At 47.6% G+C, this 15190-nt stretch overlaps 2 protein-coding genes across 10 annotated transcripts; one reads left to right on the top strand and one right to left on the bottom strand.

Moving 5' to 3' along the window:
- The first annotated feature begins 303 nt into the window (after nt 1-303).
- Nucleotides 304-4607, top strand: Ppox (protoporphyrinogen oxidase). 6 transcript variants are annotated; one of them, XM_027950690.3, is made up of 12 exons: nt 315-933; nt 1086-1216; nt 1324-1455; nt 1641-1773; nt 2007-2151; nt 2252-2442; nt 3375-3435; nt 3612-3730; nt 3807-3917; nt 4017-4166; nt 4299-4341; nt 4423-4607. In XM_027950690.3, the coding sequence occupies exons 1-12, from the start codon at nt 847-849 to the stop codon at nt 4563-4565; spliced, it is 1446 nt and encodes a 481-aa protein (XP_027806491.1). In that variant the 5' UTR covers nt 315-846; the 3' UTR covers nt 4566-4607. The 6 variants fall into 6 exon arrangements, with proteins under 6 accessions (XP_027806493.2, XP_034491122.1, XP_027806491.1 ...); XM_027950689.3 differs by having other exon boundaries at nt 317-933; nt 1082-1236; XM_027950691.3 differs by having other exon boundaries at nt 323-933; nt 1082-1216; nt 1340-1455.
- Nucleotides 4608-4701: 94 nt separating this feature from the next.
- B4galt3 (beta-1,4-galactosyltransferase 3) lies at nt 4702-14509 on the bottom strand. Of its 4 annotated transcripts, XM_027950694.3 has the most exons (9): nt 14421-14509; nt 11013-11592; nt 10018-10092; nt 9375-9683; nt 8616-8851; nt 7466-7656; nt 7212-7334; nt 5623-5727; nt 4702-5488 (listed from the first exon to the last, which is right to left on the bottom strand). In XM_027950694.3, the coding sequence occupies exons 2-9, from the start codon at nt 11110-11112 to the stop codon at nt 5215-5217; spliced, it is 1413 nt and encodes a 470-aa protein (XP_027806495.1). In that variant the 5' UTR covers nt 11113-11592; nt 14421-14509; the 3' UTR covers nt 4702-5214. The 4 variants fall into 4 exon arrangements, with proteins under 4 accessions (XP_027806495.1, XP_027806497.1, XP_027806496.1 ...); XM_027950696.3 differs by lacking the exon at nt 14421-14509 and having other exon boundaries at nt 10018-10196; nt 11013-11100; XM_027950695.3 differs by lacking the exon at nt 14421-14509 and having other exon boundaries at nt 9375-9649; nt 10018-10196; nt 11013-11100.
- Nucleotides 14510-15190: the final 681 nt, after the last annotated feature.

Below are 15190 nucleotides of genomic sequence, written 5' to 3'. Positions count from 1 at the left end.
CCGTAGGCCCGGACTGTTGCTAACATCAAGGAGCTGTTTGTGGAGCAGCCTCCCCACGGATTGGCCCCTAGTCTCCCCGTCTATTCTCTCTACAACCAAAGCTCCTGGGGCCAATCCCTCTAGGGTTCTCACTCTAGCTGGGCCAGGGAAGCCTCAGCTGTGGAATGCTATTTCCCGGATTCAGCACTCGCCATCTTAGCCCTAGGGAGGAAAGCGCCCGGCTACGACAGCTCCTTCAACTTGGCACTGAACGGGTCAACCTCTAGTTCTATCCACAGAATCAACTCTGACAGCTGCTGTCGCTCCGCCTGTAACGTCACTGCCGGCTCAGTGTTTTCATTGGTGATTGTGATCCGGGGTCTTTCAGGACCCACCAATCCAGAAGCCGGGAAGAGAAGCTTCCCCGCATGCCGCCAGAATAGAGTGGACCGAGAATCCGTGAGACCTAAAAGGGGTCGGGGGCGGGGTTGGCGGACCTCAAGTATTAGGTGTCTCCAGAGGCTTGGGAAGCAGAGCTCCTCAAAACTCCGGCATCCAGCCTGCCGACTCACCCCTGCGAGGGCAGATAGCGTGGGCGTGGCCCTTATCTCGCACTGCGGAGCGCCGGCAGGGAGAGGTTTCCGTACCTCTGCCTCCTTCTACCTCATTTTCTCTTGTCCCTATCTCGTGGATGAACTCTGGCCCCTGGGCGAAGACCTCGCTTGTCCACCGACCCATCCGCGAGCTCTGCCTTAGTTTCTTCTAAATCAGTGGGTGGCCGAGGGTGGAACGTGGAACCAGCGGGGCTTCAGGAGCCCAGGGTGCCTCCCAGTCTGTCAGTGTCGCCCCTTTTCTCCAAGCTTCCCAATGAGCCGGACAGTGGTCGTGCTGGGCGGAGGCATCAGCGGCTTGGCCGCCAGTTACCATTTGAGCCGAGCCCCACGTCCACCTAAGGTGAGTACTTCATCCGTGCCAGAGGTAGCCTCATTTAATACTCTTTAATTTCCAACAAAAGTTGGGTGGATCCTAGCCGGTGGGATGCGCCCAACCCCCACGCCCCGCGGCTCCAGATGGTACTGCAGTGGCTTCTTCTTGTCGCCAGGTAGTCTTGGTGGAGGGTAGCAAGCGTTTGGGAGGCTGGATCCGTTCAATCAGAGGGCCCGGTGGTGCGATTTTTGAACTTGGACCTCGGGGAATTCGGCCAGCCGGAGTTTTGGGAGCCCGCACTCTGCTCCTGGTGAGAGGCTTGTGCAATGTGTAAGGAGAGATTGCAGAGGCGGGGTTTTACTAAGGGGTTAGAGTTTGGTGGGCCAGACCCTTTGCTTAGTTTCTCCTCTTTCTGAGGATATGTGGAGAGCAGATTTCTGAGCTTGGCTTGGACTCAGAAGTGTTGCCTGTCCGGGGAGACCACCCAGCTGCCCAGAACAGGTTCCTGTATGTAGATGGTGCCCTGCACCCCCTGCCTTCTGGCCTCAGGTAACACCCTCACCTCTTTACTGCACATCCTTTTGTTTTGCCCCTTCCTTGCAGCCCTTCCATTTCTTCATCTCCATGTCTGTCAGCCCTTTCAGCAGAAAAGGGCCAAATGAATGGAAGTAAGCCCCTGGATCTGGGAAGATAATACAGGAGGCTTCCTCTTCACTATGCCTTCCTCCACACAGGGGGCTACTCCGTCCTTCACCCCCCTTCTCCAAACCTCTGCTTTGGGCTGGGCTGAGGGAGTTGACCAAGCCCCGGGGCAAAGAACCTGATGAGACTGTGCACAGTTTTGCCCAGCGCCGTCTTGGACCTGAGGTGACACTGCTCAGAGGCCTCCAACCTCTCCCTGCCTAAACCAGCTTCAGAATCCCCCCCCCCCCCCACTCAGACCTACCCCTAGAGGCTCTTTTGTGTCATTTGGGATGCCCTCTTCTTGTCATACTCCACTAATCTCCAAAACTCAAATCCTTCCCTACCAAGCAGGGGCAGTGGAAGCTTATTCACTGCAGGTTATTCCTTGGCCTCTCAGTCTCAGTCTTACTCTTAAGGTGGCATCTCTAGCCATGGACAGTATCTGCCGTGGAGTGTTTGCAGGCAATAGCCGTGAGCTCAGCATCAGGTCCTGTTTTCCAAGTCTCTTCCAAGCTGAGCAGACCCATCGTTCAGTAATACTGGGGCTCCTGCTGGGAGCAGGTGAGGGGCAGATTGGTTCAAAAAGTGAAGATATTAAGGACTGCCAGAGTCAGGCAAGGGGTGTTAGTTTGGTGATTCTTTTCTGCTGCTTTTTCTTCAGGGCAGAGCCCACAGCCAGACTCAGCACTTATTCGCCAGGCCCGGGCTGAGCGCTGGAGCCAATGGTCACTCCGTGGAGGGATGGAGACGTTGCCCCAGACCCTTGACACCTACCTGACTAGTAGGGGAGTCAGTGTTCTCAGAGGTCAGCCAGTATGTGGGCTCTCTCTCCAAGCAGAAGGGCACTGGAAGGTAGGTAATTTTCTGCAGTGTAATAAACCTGTATCAATGTTTCTATCTTTAAGTAGTTCAGCCAGGCCAAGTCTGGTAGAATTGGAATTACTCATTTCCTTGCCTTAGAAATTATTTAGAGTCAGGTCTGGTGGCACACACCTGTAATCCCAGTGACTTAGGAGAGTGAAGCAGGAGGATCACAAGTTCAAAGCCAGCCTGGGCAACTTAGTGAGACCCTGTCTCAAAATAAAAAGGGCTGAGGATATAGCTCAGTGGCAGAGCACCCCTGGGCTCAATCCCCAGAATTGGGGGGGAAAATAGTTATTTATTCATGGACTAGCCCAGGTTCCTAGGGGCCTTATTTGTGGATCTTCCTCCGAGACCCCTTTGATGCAAGTCTGTGGATAGAAGTTGGAGTTATAGGGGCTGGGGCTGGGGCTCAGCAGTAGTGCACTTGCCTGGCATGTGTGAGGCACTAGGTTCGATTCTCAGCACCACATATAAATACATAAATAAAATAAAGGTCTATCAACTATTAAAAATATTTTTTTAAAAAGGCTAAATGTAAAAGAAGAAGAAGAAGAAGTTGTAGTTATAAGTGGTCAGAGAAGGGGGAATATAACTTAGTGGTAGAGCACTTGCCTAGCATGGGTGAGGCCCTGGGTTCGATCCCCAGCATTGCCAAACAAAGGTAGGAAGATAAATGGTCAGAGAATCAGAGATGAGGAACAACCCAGCTTCACCTAACATTCCAGAGCAGCCACACCGGCCTCTGGCCCACTTCCTAAGGTGAGTTTTATGCAGATGATGCAATCATTCAGTGTCTTCATCCTGAGTTGGCACCCAGTCTTTCCTGCCACTAGGAAACTGAGAAGAGTACAGTAGAAATCTCACTTCATCCTTAAAGTTCTCATTATTGCTATGTCTCTCAAATGTTTTCATTTTCTCAGGTGTCTCTGGGGGATAGTAGTCTAGAAGCCGACCACATTATTAGTGCCATTCCAGCTTCAGGTAATGGAGTAGTCCTTTCCCTTTCCCCAACCAGCATGAAGCAATAACTGTTTCTTCCTGGGCCAGAAGGACCACATCATGCCCCTAAGCTGATCATCCCTATGAAGTCTAATCTCAAAGAGAGCTGACAAAATTGTAGTATGAATGTCTCCTGAATCAGGCCTGTTCTCCTCCAGCACTCAGCAAGCTGCTCCCTACAGAGGCAGCTCCCCTGGCTCAAGTCCTTAATACCATCACTGCTGTGTCTGTGGCTGTGGTGAACCTACAGTACCGAGGAGCTCGCCTGCCTGTCCAGGTATAGTATGGAGGGGAAAAAAAGGTGTAGCCTCAGATGGAGTTTTTCCTTCTTATTTTTTTTTTTTCCCCTTCAGGGATTTGGACATTTAGTACCATCCTCAGAAGACCCAGGTGTCCTGGGAATCGTGTATGACTCAGTTGCTTTCCCTGAGCAGGATGGGAGCCCCCCTGGCCTCAGAGTGACTGTGAGAGCAGGACATGTTGTATAGTGGGCTTTCCAAATGGCTCTTTTATGCTCCATTGTAGGCAAGGCCAAGCTGGTCAGTGCCATATTCCCTTCACAGGTAATGTTAGGAGGTTCCTGGTTACAGACACTGGAGGCTAGTGGCTGTGTTTTATCTCAGGAGCTATTCCAGAAGCAGGCACAGGAAGCAGTTGCCACACAATTAGGACTGAAGGAGCCACCAAGTCACTGTTTGGTCCATCTACACAAGGTGAGTTGGGGTAAATTCCAATCAGTTCCCTGTTGTAGACCTTGCATACAAGGTATATTTGTTACTGTATGTCAACCAAGGCCTGGAAAATCAATAATAAACTTTATCCTGTATCCCCTTTCCTCTTCCCAGAACTGCATTCCTCAGTATACACTAGGCCACTGGCAAAAACTGGGTAAGTTGGGAAAGCAGCTGGGCTGAGGGCTGAGGAAATGGGACCTGTAGCCACAAAATTCCTTTTATTTTTTCCTTCTAGAGTCAGCTATGAAATTCCTGGCTGCTCAAAGGTTGCCCTTGACTCTGGCTGGAGCCTCCTATGAGGGGGTTGCTGTCAATGACTGTATAGAGAGTGGGCGCCAGGCAGCAATCAGTGTCTTGGGCCCAGAATCTAACAGCTGATCCTCAGCTCCCACTCATGAAAATAAAAGTCACTGGATCTTAGCATGGTATGGCTATTCTGGCATCTATGGTCTTGAGGGTAGAGGGGGTTCAAGGAGACGTAAAGTGTGCCTGGGATGCAGAAAGCAGGAGCAGAAGCGAGACAAAGTCCTTTATTAGAAAATATATCAAAATCCCAGCCCCCTGAGCCAGGACCAGAAAAGGGAGCTACTCCAGCACTGGCAGAAAGTGCCCAGGGAGGGGCTTCCTTCACGAAACAGCTTCCTGGGAACCATAAATAGAATAAATATTCACAGAGGTCCCAGGAGAAGCCAAATCACTCTTGGAAGAGAGTGGTCTCCATGGAAGAGGAAGGGACTTGGGGTCCAGCCCTGCTCCTACCCCAGAGGCAGGGGACTCCCAGGAGTTGTCACATAAAAGTATGACATCAAGGATTCACAGTCATAAGCCCTGGCAGGTGACCCTAGAAAGAGGGACCTCCAGGTCTAGAGGAGCCCAGCTCCATTCTAGCAGTGAGGAAGGCCCCTGCCCCCCAACATAGCACTAGAGTTCAATTCCCCCACATCCCTCTAAGAGCAGTGAGGAGCTGAGGGTAGGGAGAATACAACCCTTCTGATTCAGTTTCATGATTAAGGTGGGCAAGGAGGAGTCAGTGTGGACCACGGCGGGCTGTGTGGTTGGCAGTAGGCAGAGGGCCAGGCCTAGCTGGGGGCCGGCGCTGCAGCATCTCTTGACGGAAGGCCTGGGAAGAACCAGGTGGGTAGCGGGGACCAGGAGGAGCCCGGGGACCCCGAGGGTCAGTCCCAATGTCTGCTGTGACGTTGGTATAGAGAGGACCCAGTTCTCGAGCCAGCAGTCGGTATGTCAGTGAGTTCATCCCATCTTGAGTCCAGGAGTTCTGAGTACGGACCAGGAGGTCAAATCTAAGGGTTAGAGGTTAGATACTAAGACCCAGAAAGGAACAGCCAGGAATCTAGGGACCTTTGAGAGTTTCCTGGCTAGGAGTATGTAACCTTGAGAATTTAGTAACAATTAGCAGGTAGTTTTCCCTTCCTACCTGTGGGGATTTTCCTCGTTGCCCTTATCTCCTCGATGCTTTACCATCTTATAGTGTCCCACAGATGTGGGGGGCCGAGAGATCTTCATCCCAGCCAGGCGTACCCTATGGGGAAAGTGAGGGGATCTTGGAGGATCCAGAATGAAAACAAGCTGCTGATAGGTAAACAAGAAAAGCAAAGCAAGGAAGGGACTGCATGTTTCTATACACAAGGAACAATTATTACCAGTAAGGATTATAAAAAGTGCCTAAGTATGAGAAGGTAGGAGAAAATCAAACAGCAAAAAGGAAATACTTGAAGAGAATGTAAAGGCTAAATGTATCCAAATCCTCAGGGCCCAGTGCCAGGCATCCTGGGGCCTTTAAACAATTGGCAAAGATACCTTTGTTTCCTAAGTAGCTCCTAGGAGCTGCCTTTGCAGTCTGGGAAGGACAAGGAAAGAAACCATTTTGTTGAGATGACATGATTGGGCATTGCAGACCCCAAACCTTTTTTCTTTCTTTTTTTTTTTTTTGGTATTAGGAATAGAACCCTAGGCCTTGCACATGCTAGGTACATATGCTCTACCCCTGAGCTACATCCCCAGCCCAGCAATTCTTATTTAGAATAGTGACTGAGTTACCCTCAACTCCTCTCCCTCTGCTGCCATGTGTTTTTTTGTTTTTTTTTTAAAAAAAAAAGCAGAACCAGGTAATCAGGATCTTAAGTTCCAGTTCTGACACAGAAGCAAAGGTGAAGATGGCCTGTGAAGGAACTGAAAGAATAACAGACATTTAGAATTTGTCGGGTGCTTTACACACAGAATTCACATAAAGGGCCGAGTATGGTGGTACACGCCTGTAATCCCAGCGGCTCGGGAGGCTGAGACAGGAGGATTGTGAGGGGTTCTTGGAGGATCCAGAATGAAAACAAGCTACTGATAGGTAAACAGCCAGCCTCAGCAGAAGCAAAGTGCTAAGCAACTCAGTGAGACCCTGTCTCTAAATAAAATACAAAATAGGGCTGGGGATGTGGCTCAGTGGTTGAGTGCCCCTGAGTTCAATCCCCAGTACTAAAAAAAATAATTCACGTAAAGATGTGATTCCAGCCAGGCACTGTGGCACACATCTGTAATCCCAGCAACTCAGGAGGCTGAGGCAGGAGGACCACAAGTTCAAAGCCAGACTCAGTAACTTAGCAAAGCCCTAAACAACTAAGTGAGACCCTGTCTCCAATTAAAAAAAAAAAAAAAAGGCCTTGTGTCAGTGGTTAAGTGCTTCTGGGTTCCATCTCTGGTACCAAAAATCAATAATTAAGTAAATAAATAAGGCAAGACTAAACCATCTCTAGGCCCATTTCCAGCTCTGGAATTCCATGATAATATTTCCTACTGATATTTTCTCCTCTCAGGAATATAACCAACCAGATCTAGAAAACTGAAAGATAGAATGGGCAGTAGTATCAAAGCCTTATGTAGATATACTAAAAAGCAAAGGGAAAGGATTAGATTTAGTGCAGGACCAGGGAGCTAAAGTTTGGTGTTGAAAGGCTATGTTCATAGGTGGTCTTACAGGATGGGGTGAAGAGGGAAGTGGTGCATAAATCTGACCTGGTAGCTATGTCGTCATCCTCACCACCCCAGCCCCAGTATTCATTTGGGAAGCCATTCATCTTCAGGTACTGGTCAGGAGTGAGGGCTGAGACTCCTCCGAAGTACTGGGGGTACGGGAGGCTAGGGAGAAAAAGATCCTTGCATTCAACAGGTCTTCTGGGAAGACATCCCTACCCACAATTCCCTTAGCTGTCCTCTTTTCTTTGGATGGTTCGATTTCCTGCTTCCCAGCATTCTTCTATGTCCTTTACCTGTATCCAAACTTGTTCATGGCAACAGCAACATGGCGGGGTCCTCGAGGGTCACACACATAGAGATTGTGGTCATTTTCTGGCAGAAGGTCCACATCATGCAAGAACAGGCAGTCCCACTCTTCATCACGCAGTGCTTCCCGCACCCCAACATTGAGCAGTTTTGCCCTGTTAAATGTTCCATTTCCAGCCTGGAAGATAATGGAAGGGAACCAGGCTATATCTGTAGGTAACATGAAGAAGACGGGCTTGAGCAAAAAAGGAAAACTGAAGTAAGATACCAGACAAGGAGAAAGAAGGGAAAGGCAAACTATCTTTTTCATTTTTTCATTTAGTCAATTCAACAATTTTTTCTTGCATTCAGTATGTGCCTGACATTTAGTTGCTGCTGTTTAGCATTTCATCCTGACAACCAATAGCAAGGTGGAACAGGTGGCATATTAGTAATCTATTGCTCTTTGCCTCCAGGTTCTACCCAAGGATTCCGTTCCACATTTTAGAGGGTTAAGAATCTTGCTCAGGGCTGGGGATGTGGCTCAAGCGGTAACACGCTTGCCTGGCATGCGCGGGGCACTGGGTTCGATCCTTAGCATCACATAAAAATAAAATAAAGATGTTGTGTCCACTGAAAACTGAAAAATAAATATTAAAAAAAAATTCTCCCTCTCTCTCTCTCTCTCTTAAAAAAAAAAAATCTTGCTCAAGGTCACCCACATAACAATGGGAGAACTAGAATTTTACCTCAGATCTACCCAATTTCAAATCTGCAGAAGCCACTCAACAAAGGAAAAATCATAGGAGGGTACAAGACAATAGGAGTATCCTAATCAGAATAATAAGAAGTATGAGGGGCTGGGTCTGTAGCCCAGTGGCAGAGCGCTTGCCTAGCGTGGGTGAGGCACTGGGTTCGATTCTTAGCATCACATAAAAATAAACAAAGACATTCTGTCCATCTACAACTACCAAAAGAAAAAAAAATTGAAAATTTTAAAAAAGAATAAGAAGTATGGGACTAAGTTTAGAAGAGAAAGGTCAGGTTCTTCTCCACATTCCAGACTGCCCTTTTAAAATTATTCCAGGTAAGAGTGGAGTGGCATTTACTGAAGCCTTCCTTACTTGAAAGAAAGAGTAACATAGAGATTGGAGATACCTGGTGGATGACATAGATTCCATAAGCAAGCTGCTGGCGTTGCAGGAAGGGGTGCAGGTGGTAGAGCAGCAGGCGTAGGTGGTGCTCCCGGGCACGATGGGGCACGATGATGGCTGTCCGGGAGCGGGGCTCACACCCTGCTGGGCGGTACCTGCCTCCAGGTTCTACCCGAGGATTCCGCTCCACAATCTCTGCTATCGATGGTACTGGGCTAAAGGACACTGACACGGGGCCCACTGTTGGGAGGGAATGTCACATTAAGGAATTAGAGGGGCAGGGAGAAGAAAATGAGCATCAGGGCCTGGGAATACCTCTGGATCTGGCAACCTGGTTCTGGGCTCAGTTCTCCCCCAGGCTCACTCAGAAATCTCACAAGCCTTGGATTTCCCCTCATCAGACAACTCTACAAAGTCTGGAAGGTATTTACTAGCCTACCTTCTTTCTAGGGCTCTATAACTTTCTCCTACCCCACGGGGTTTGAAGTTAGAGTTGGGGATGAGAGAGAACAGGAACTTCTAACCAACTAATTAAACCAGGACTCAACTTCATCTAGCCTGAGGCTGGGAGAACCCATAAATGGGAAGGCAGTGAACCAGTGGCCCAATCCAAGAACCTGGTCCAAACTCTGACTTTAGACTCTATCTCAACCTCAGCCCACCTTCAAAATAATCTGTTCTAAGTCCCACTCCATACCTGCCCAAGGCTCCCTGCCCCCACACACTGTCCTTTCCTTCACCTCCTCCTTCCCTTTGCACTCACCTAAGAGAGGAGACCGTTCAGGACAGTAGGGTAGGCCTTGAGGAGCTGAAGGACCCCCTGGAGCTACAGGGGCCCCAGGCAGATGACTGAGGTTACTGTAGACATCTCGGGGGTGAGAATAGTCAAAAGTAGGCCCCTGGTCCCGGCCAAATAGGGCACTAAGGCTCCGGAAGCCCCCTAGTGACAAGTACATCATGACGGCCAGCTGGGAACCTACAAGCAGGGCCAGTGTGCAGGGCCGCTCCAGCAGCCTCCGCAACATCCTGAGATGAGGTCTGGGGAAGAAGAAAGAGGAGTTCTGGGAGTAGGCTAGAAAAGAGCAAGCCAGCAGGGAGATCATTGAGAGAAGAGGAATGAAGGTGATGCCAGGAACAAAAAAGAAAAGCAGAGAACAGAGTTATAGGAAGGAGCACACAAGTGTATGGTCACACAATGAAAAGAAATAGAATGTAACCATCAACAGCCCCCACCACCTGTCACTTCCAGCCCAAGTTTCACTCTTGTCCACCTCCCCTCGAACCACTCCTACCATCTACTTTCAGTTCCCACCTCCAAGAATGTTTACATCATTCAAGTCCCATGTCCACTTCAGAAGAGTCTCTAGAGAACCCTTCCAATTTTAGAGGGCAATAGAGAGACTCACCTAGATTCAAATTGTCTTCATCCAGATCATGGGGGCTCCAGGGGGTCCCAGGGGGGCAGAGATGTGAGGCATTATCTAAAATTGGAAATGTCACAGAGGACAGAGAAAGGCTCCATCTAGCACTCCAACAGCGAATATGGGACCAACTGGAACAGAAGTGATCAAGAATAGCCAGCCACCTGCATGGGCAGAGATCAGGTAAAGCAGGTTTCCCATCAGGGGAAGTGAGGGAAAGTGGTTGGAAATGCCAGGTCTCTGGCCTTTCTCTCAGGCTACTGTGGAATTACAGTGTGATAGTGTCAGAGTTGTACTTCACTCCCTACCCCACCACATCAGCACGGACTAGTTTGGGGAGTGGGGACAGGGAAATAAATGAAGACACTGTTTTATCCCATACCAAAAACCCATTTAAGAAGAGAGACCGTCATGACAGAACTGTCAAAAACCCGTTTAAGAGGTGAGACAGTGGAGACTGTGGAGTGGCCTCGGGAGAGCCCAGGACGAGGATAGAAATAGGTTCCTTCCGTTTTCATGTGCCAGGGAGCTAGCTCCGCAGGTGCAGGGAAAATGACCACCTGGGAGCTGCAAGCAAACATCCCTGGAGCGCGGCGGGGTGTACCGCGCGGATGGCATCCTTTACCTTTTCCGCCTTTTCCCAGCCCCAACAGAGGTGGAGAGCAGGGTGACTGCTGAAGTGCGGAGACAGGGAGGGCTGAAGCAGAGACTGTCGGGGTACCTAGGCGGGCGCACCTGGAGGGGCGTGGCCGGCTTTCTGCCTGGGGTTAAAACCCAGTCTTTTCCGAGCACGCCCACCCCATCCCAAGCTCCTCTTGCTTTTGCCCTACCATACAAAATGAGCCCACCCGGTCCCCGTCCACAATTCCCTCTGGAACCTTGTCCCTAGCTTGTTTCCATCCCTTACCCCAAACTTCACCCTCCCTTCCGACCGAACCTTTCTCCGAGGCTTCTGTCTCCACGTTCCCTAGCCCACATACCTGGTCTTCGGTCTACCTCGTCACCGCCACCCAGACAGCCGGGCGGGCATCTCTGCCGCCATCTTGGAAGCGGGCGCTGCGGGGCGGAGCCTCGCGTCATGGGGCGGGGCCGCCGGGCGAAGGGCAAGGTTCCAGCGGCGCGTAGCCTGGAGGCGTCTGCCGGAGTGCAGCGGGGGCGGCGAGGGTGGGTTTCTTGCTCGAGGAGAGAACCGAAGAATCCTACACTTCGCGGAGTGAGCTGGAGGATCTCAACTCCCAACTCGCAGTCTGCTATTGGGATTCCATTTCCCACCTCTCAGATTTGTAAAGACAGTAGCTCAACCCCTTCGTCTTGCATAGAGCCCAAAGGGACTGCCTTAGAGGCCGGAGGGACTGTTTCTGGTGCAGTGACCTGGTGCATTCAACGACCTCACTATCCCCCGAGGGGGGTGGGGGTGGGGGGGTAGGCTGAGCGCCTTTCCCGGTTGTCCATGACACCTCTTGCGGCGTCGGGCCACTTAGTATCAAAATTGTTTCTCGCTCAGGCTTTAATATTGCAGACTGCTGCAGCCCATTTTGTATCTCCGTGGTATCTGCAGGCCTTGAAATAGAAGCAGTGAATAAAAGTCTAAGTGTGGAAGAAAAGGCAGCGCCAGTTTTAATGTAAAAATGTGTTTCCTTAGGTATTATAGTAAAAAGGACGCTACATTGATAATGCAATATGTTATTCTTTTGGTTTCTAATGGTAAGGGACTTGAAATTGCTCAGTGTCTGCCTCAAAAAGCTGATGGTGTCGTGTGCACGTGTGGCAGGGAGGAAGGGATATAAACAGTATAGTGTGATAAATATGATATCCCAGAAATGGCAACTCGTTCACACGTGGAGATTCCGGAAAGGCTTTCCAGAAATAGTGATGGCTAATGGGAAACCTGAAGACCTTGTGTATAGTATATTCTGCTTTATATGATTCTGTTTTCATGGGCATTAATTATACAATTTAGTATAGGAACCTGATCTGTATGCAAAGACCATCCTGTCTGGTAGAGATTCTATTAATCTCCTACTCCTCACTTATGGAAAAAAAGCAACTTTTGCCCCCACTTTCTTATTTATTTTTGTTTTCCTGATCTGTAAATGTGTCTGTTCTCTGGATTTTCTCTTGTAACGATTAGAACATTTGCCACTTCTTTTGTGATATAAATAATAAGCTCATTTTTACATGGAAATCAAAAGACTGTCTCCTTAGCCAAACTTTAAACCTTTCTTCTGAGCCGTTTTTTTTTTTTTTTAAATGAGGTCATATTCCTGAGTCCCTCTTGGGCCTACCTAGCCAGTTTTAGCAAGAATCCTGCCAAGACAGATAAGAGAGCACTGGATATCTGACAACCCTCAACTACCTTCTGTAAAAATCCTGTTACCAGTTTATCTAGAATTCCCCTATCCTTGATGTAATTTTGCTTCCATCCACTGACCCTCTCATTTTGCCTATAAATCCCCACTTGTCCGTGCTGTATTAGGATTTCAGCCTGATACCTCTCTCTCTCTCTCTCTCTCTCTCTCTTCCCCTTTCTCCCTCTCTCCCTTATTGTGATAGTCTTTTTTACCTTCCTAATAACCCTAAATAGTCTTCTGCTCTATTTTAGCAAGTGTCATGGTAATTTTTTTCTTTAACAATGTGAAAGTTGGGCTGGGATCGTGGCTCAGTGGTAGAGTGCTCGCCTAGCATGCACGAGGCACTGGGTTCGATCCTCAGCACCACATAAATGTAAAATAAAGATATTGTGTCCACCTAAAACTAAAAAAAATAAATAAATATTTTAAAAAGAAACAATATGAAAGTTAAAAATATATTTTTTTTAAGATTGGGGAATTGAACTCGGATGTTCTACATCTGAACACTGGACCCAAATCACTTTAATTTACAACTTTTTGTTGTTGTTGTTGTTTAAGGTACCAGGGATTGAACAAACTCAGGGGCGCTTAACCACTGAGCCACATCCTCAGCCCTTTTTATTTTTGAGACAGGGCCTTACTAAATTGCTTAGACTGACTTTGAATTTGCAGTCCTTCTGCTGTAGCCTCCCAATCTGCTTGAATTCCAAGTGTGTGTCCTGCACCCGGGTACAACTTTTTTTTTTTTTTTAATATTTATTTATTTTTTTAGTTTTCGGCAGACACAACATCTTTGTTTGTATGTGGTGCTGGGGATCAAACCCAGGCTGCACACATGCCAGGCAAGTGCGCTACTGCTTGAGCCACATCCCCAGCCCCTGGGTACAACTTTTAATGTACAATATGAAGTCTGTAATTTCTTGAAATTTTCACTTGCTCTTGATAAGAGTTGAGTCTATACTTTCAATCTTCATCATCAGGAGGGATGCCTAATTCTTCATCTGTCCACTGGGAAGGATCTGGATATGTAAAATGACCCAGCACAGCATCTGAGTCATACCAAAAGTGCTAGAGAATCCAGAAGCAATGGTCATAACGAAGACCTCACCTGGATCACCTAGGATCTGGTCAGCTGGGGAAACTGCCTATGCCAGGGCTCAATATGTACAGCACCACCAGCATGATTTAAAAAAGAAGAAGAAAAGTTCAAGTTTAAAAGACTTTGGGGGCTGAGGATGTAACTCAGTGGTAGACCTTGATGTACAAAGCCATGAGTTCAATTCCCAGAACAAAAAAAAAAAAAAAAGCATTGGGGTTGGATGAAGTTACCTTTGAGAACTTTTGGAGGCAAACAGAACTCAGTGACTGACTGACTATGCCAAGTCTTGAAGTTAGAGGACTCCAAGATGACTCCTGGATCTTTAACTTGAACCAAAGGTTGGATAATGAATGAGGGTTTTTGCTTGTGCTAGGGAGCAAACCCAAGGATTTACATGCTGGGCAGGTACTCTACCACGGAGTTGCATTCCTAGCTCTGTGGTGTCATTTAATGAGCCAAACTTAGGGGGAACATATTTGGGGAAAGGGCAAAGATGATGAATTTTGGACTTAACAAGTTTGAGGTGACTATAAAGGGTGAAAATGAAATAATGCTGGATTTGAATACAACACCAGCTTTGAAATACTTTGGTGGTATGACTGAACAATAAATATCCTCTCTAGGTTTCATTTGTAAAATAAACGTTTTTTTCTTAGTTGTAGATAGGCACAATACCTTTTATTTTATGAATTTATTTTTATGTGGTGCTGAGGATCGAACCTAGGGTCTCGCACATACTATGCGAGTGCTCTACCACTGAGCTACAACCCCAGCCCAAAATAAACTCTATCTTAAGAGATTTTGGTATAATAGAACCATGGAAAAGTGCCAGCAAGCAGCAGATATTCAACACATCTGAAATTTGAGCACAAAATAGGAGCCAAGTAAAAGCCCTGATTTTTTAAAGGAGCTCACTATAGCAGAAAGGACAGACTTACACAGCTCTCTGAAGTGTGGTTCTCTCAGAGGATCCTTTTCTGAGCCTCTGCTCCACCTTGGTGTTTTGTTCTTGTACTTTCTATCTCCCTCTGTATCTGTCTTCTCAAAAGCCTTCACCCTAGCCACACCCTGAACTTAGTCATCATCTATAACTTCTACATTTCTGAAAACTCAAGTTGGAATATGTTGGTTTCCACCACAACATCCTGTCTTTCTATATTCTGATTAAACCCTTGGCCCCCTAGTGGTCCAGTCATGATACTTAACACAGAAGAAATATATTTTAGAAATCAAACTAATAATAAGCTGTAAACCTATTTATACTGGGTATGGTGGCACACACCTGTAATCTGAGTGACTGAGAAGGATGGTGAGTTCAAAGCCAGCCTCAGCAATTTAGTGAGGACCTAGGCAACTCAGCAAAACCATTTCTCTAAATAAAATTTAAAAGGAGCTGGGGATGTGGCTCAGTAGTTAAGCACCCCCAGGGTCAACAAATAAATAAATAAACTACTAAAATTATTTAAATCTTGATTTCCTTTCTCAAATAAACATTACAGGCAGGGGGAGGGGTGGAGTGGGAGCATATTCCAAGTGTAGTCCAGTGACACTTAAATCATTTCTCCTATTCAACATTTTTCACCTGGATAAGCTTTTCCCCAAACCTATCTCTTCCACCCTCACTCAGTCCCACACAGTTTTTATCTTCCAGCTTCATGTCTGTTCCCTTGATTTCGCATAACAGAAAGGCTCTGGAGCTGACCTAGCA

Source organism: Marmota flaviventris, chromosome 10, assembly GCF_047511675.1.
Source record: "Marmota flaviventris isolate mMarFla1 chromosome 10, mMarFla1.hap1, whole genome shotgun sequence".
NCBI classification, from domain to species: domain Eukaryota; kingdom Metazoa; phylum Chordata; class Mammalia; order Rodentia; family Sciuridae; genus Marmota; species Marmota flaviventris.
The sequence above is the reverse complement of the archived record's forward strand: the minus strand, read 5'-3'. Positions and strand labels throughout refer to the sequence as shown.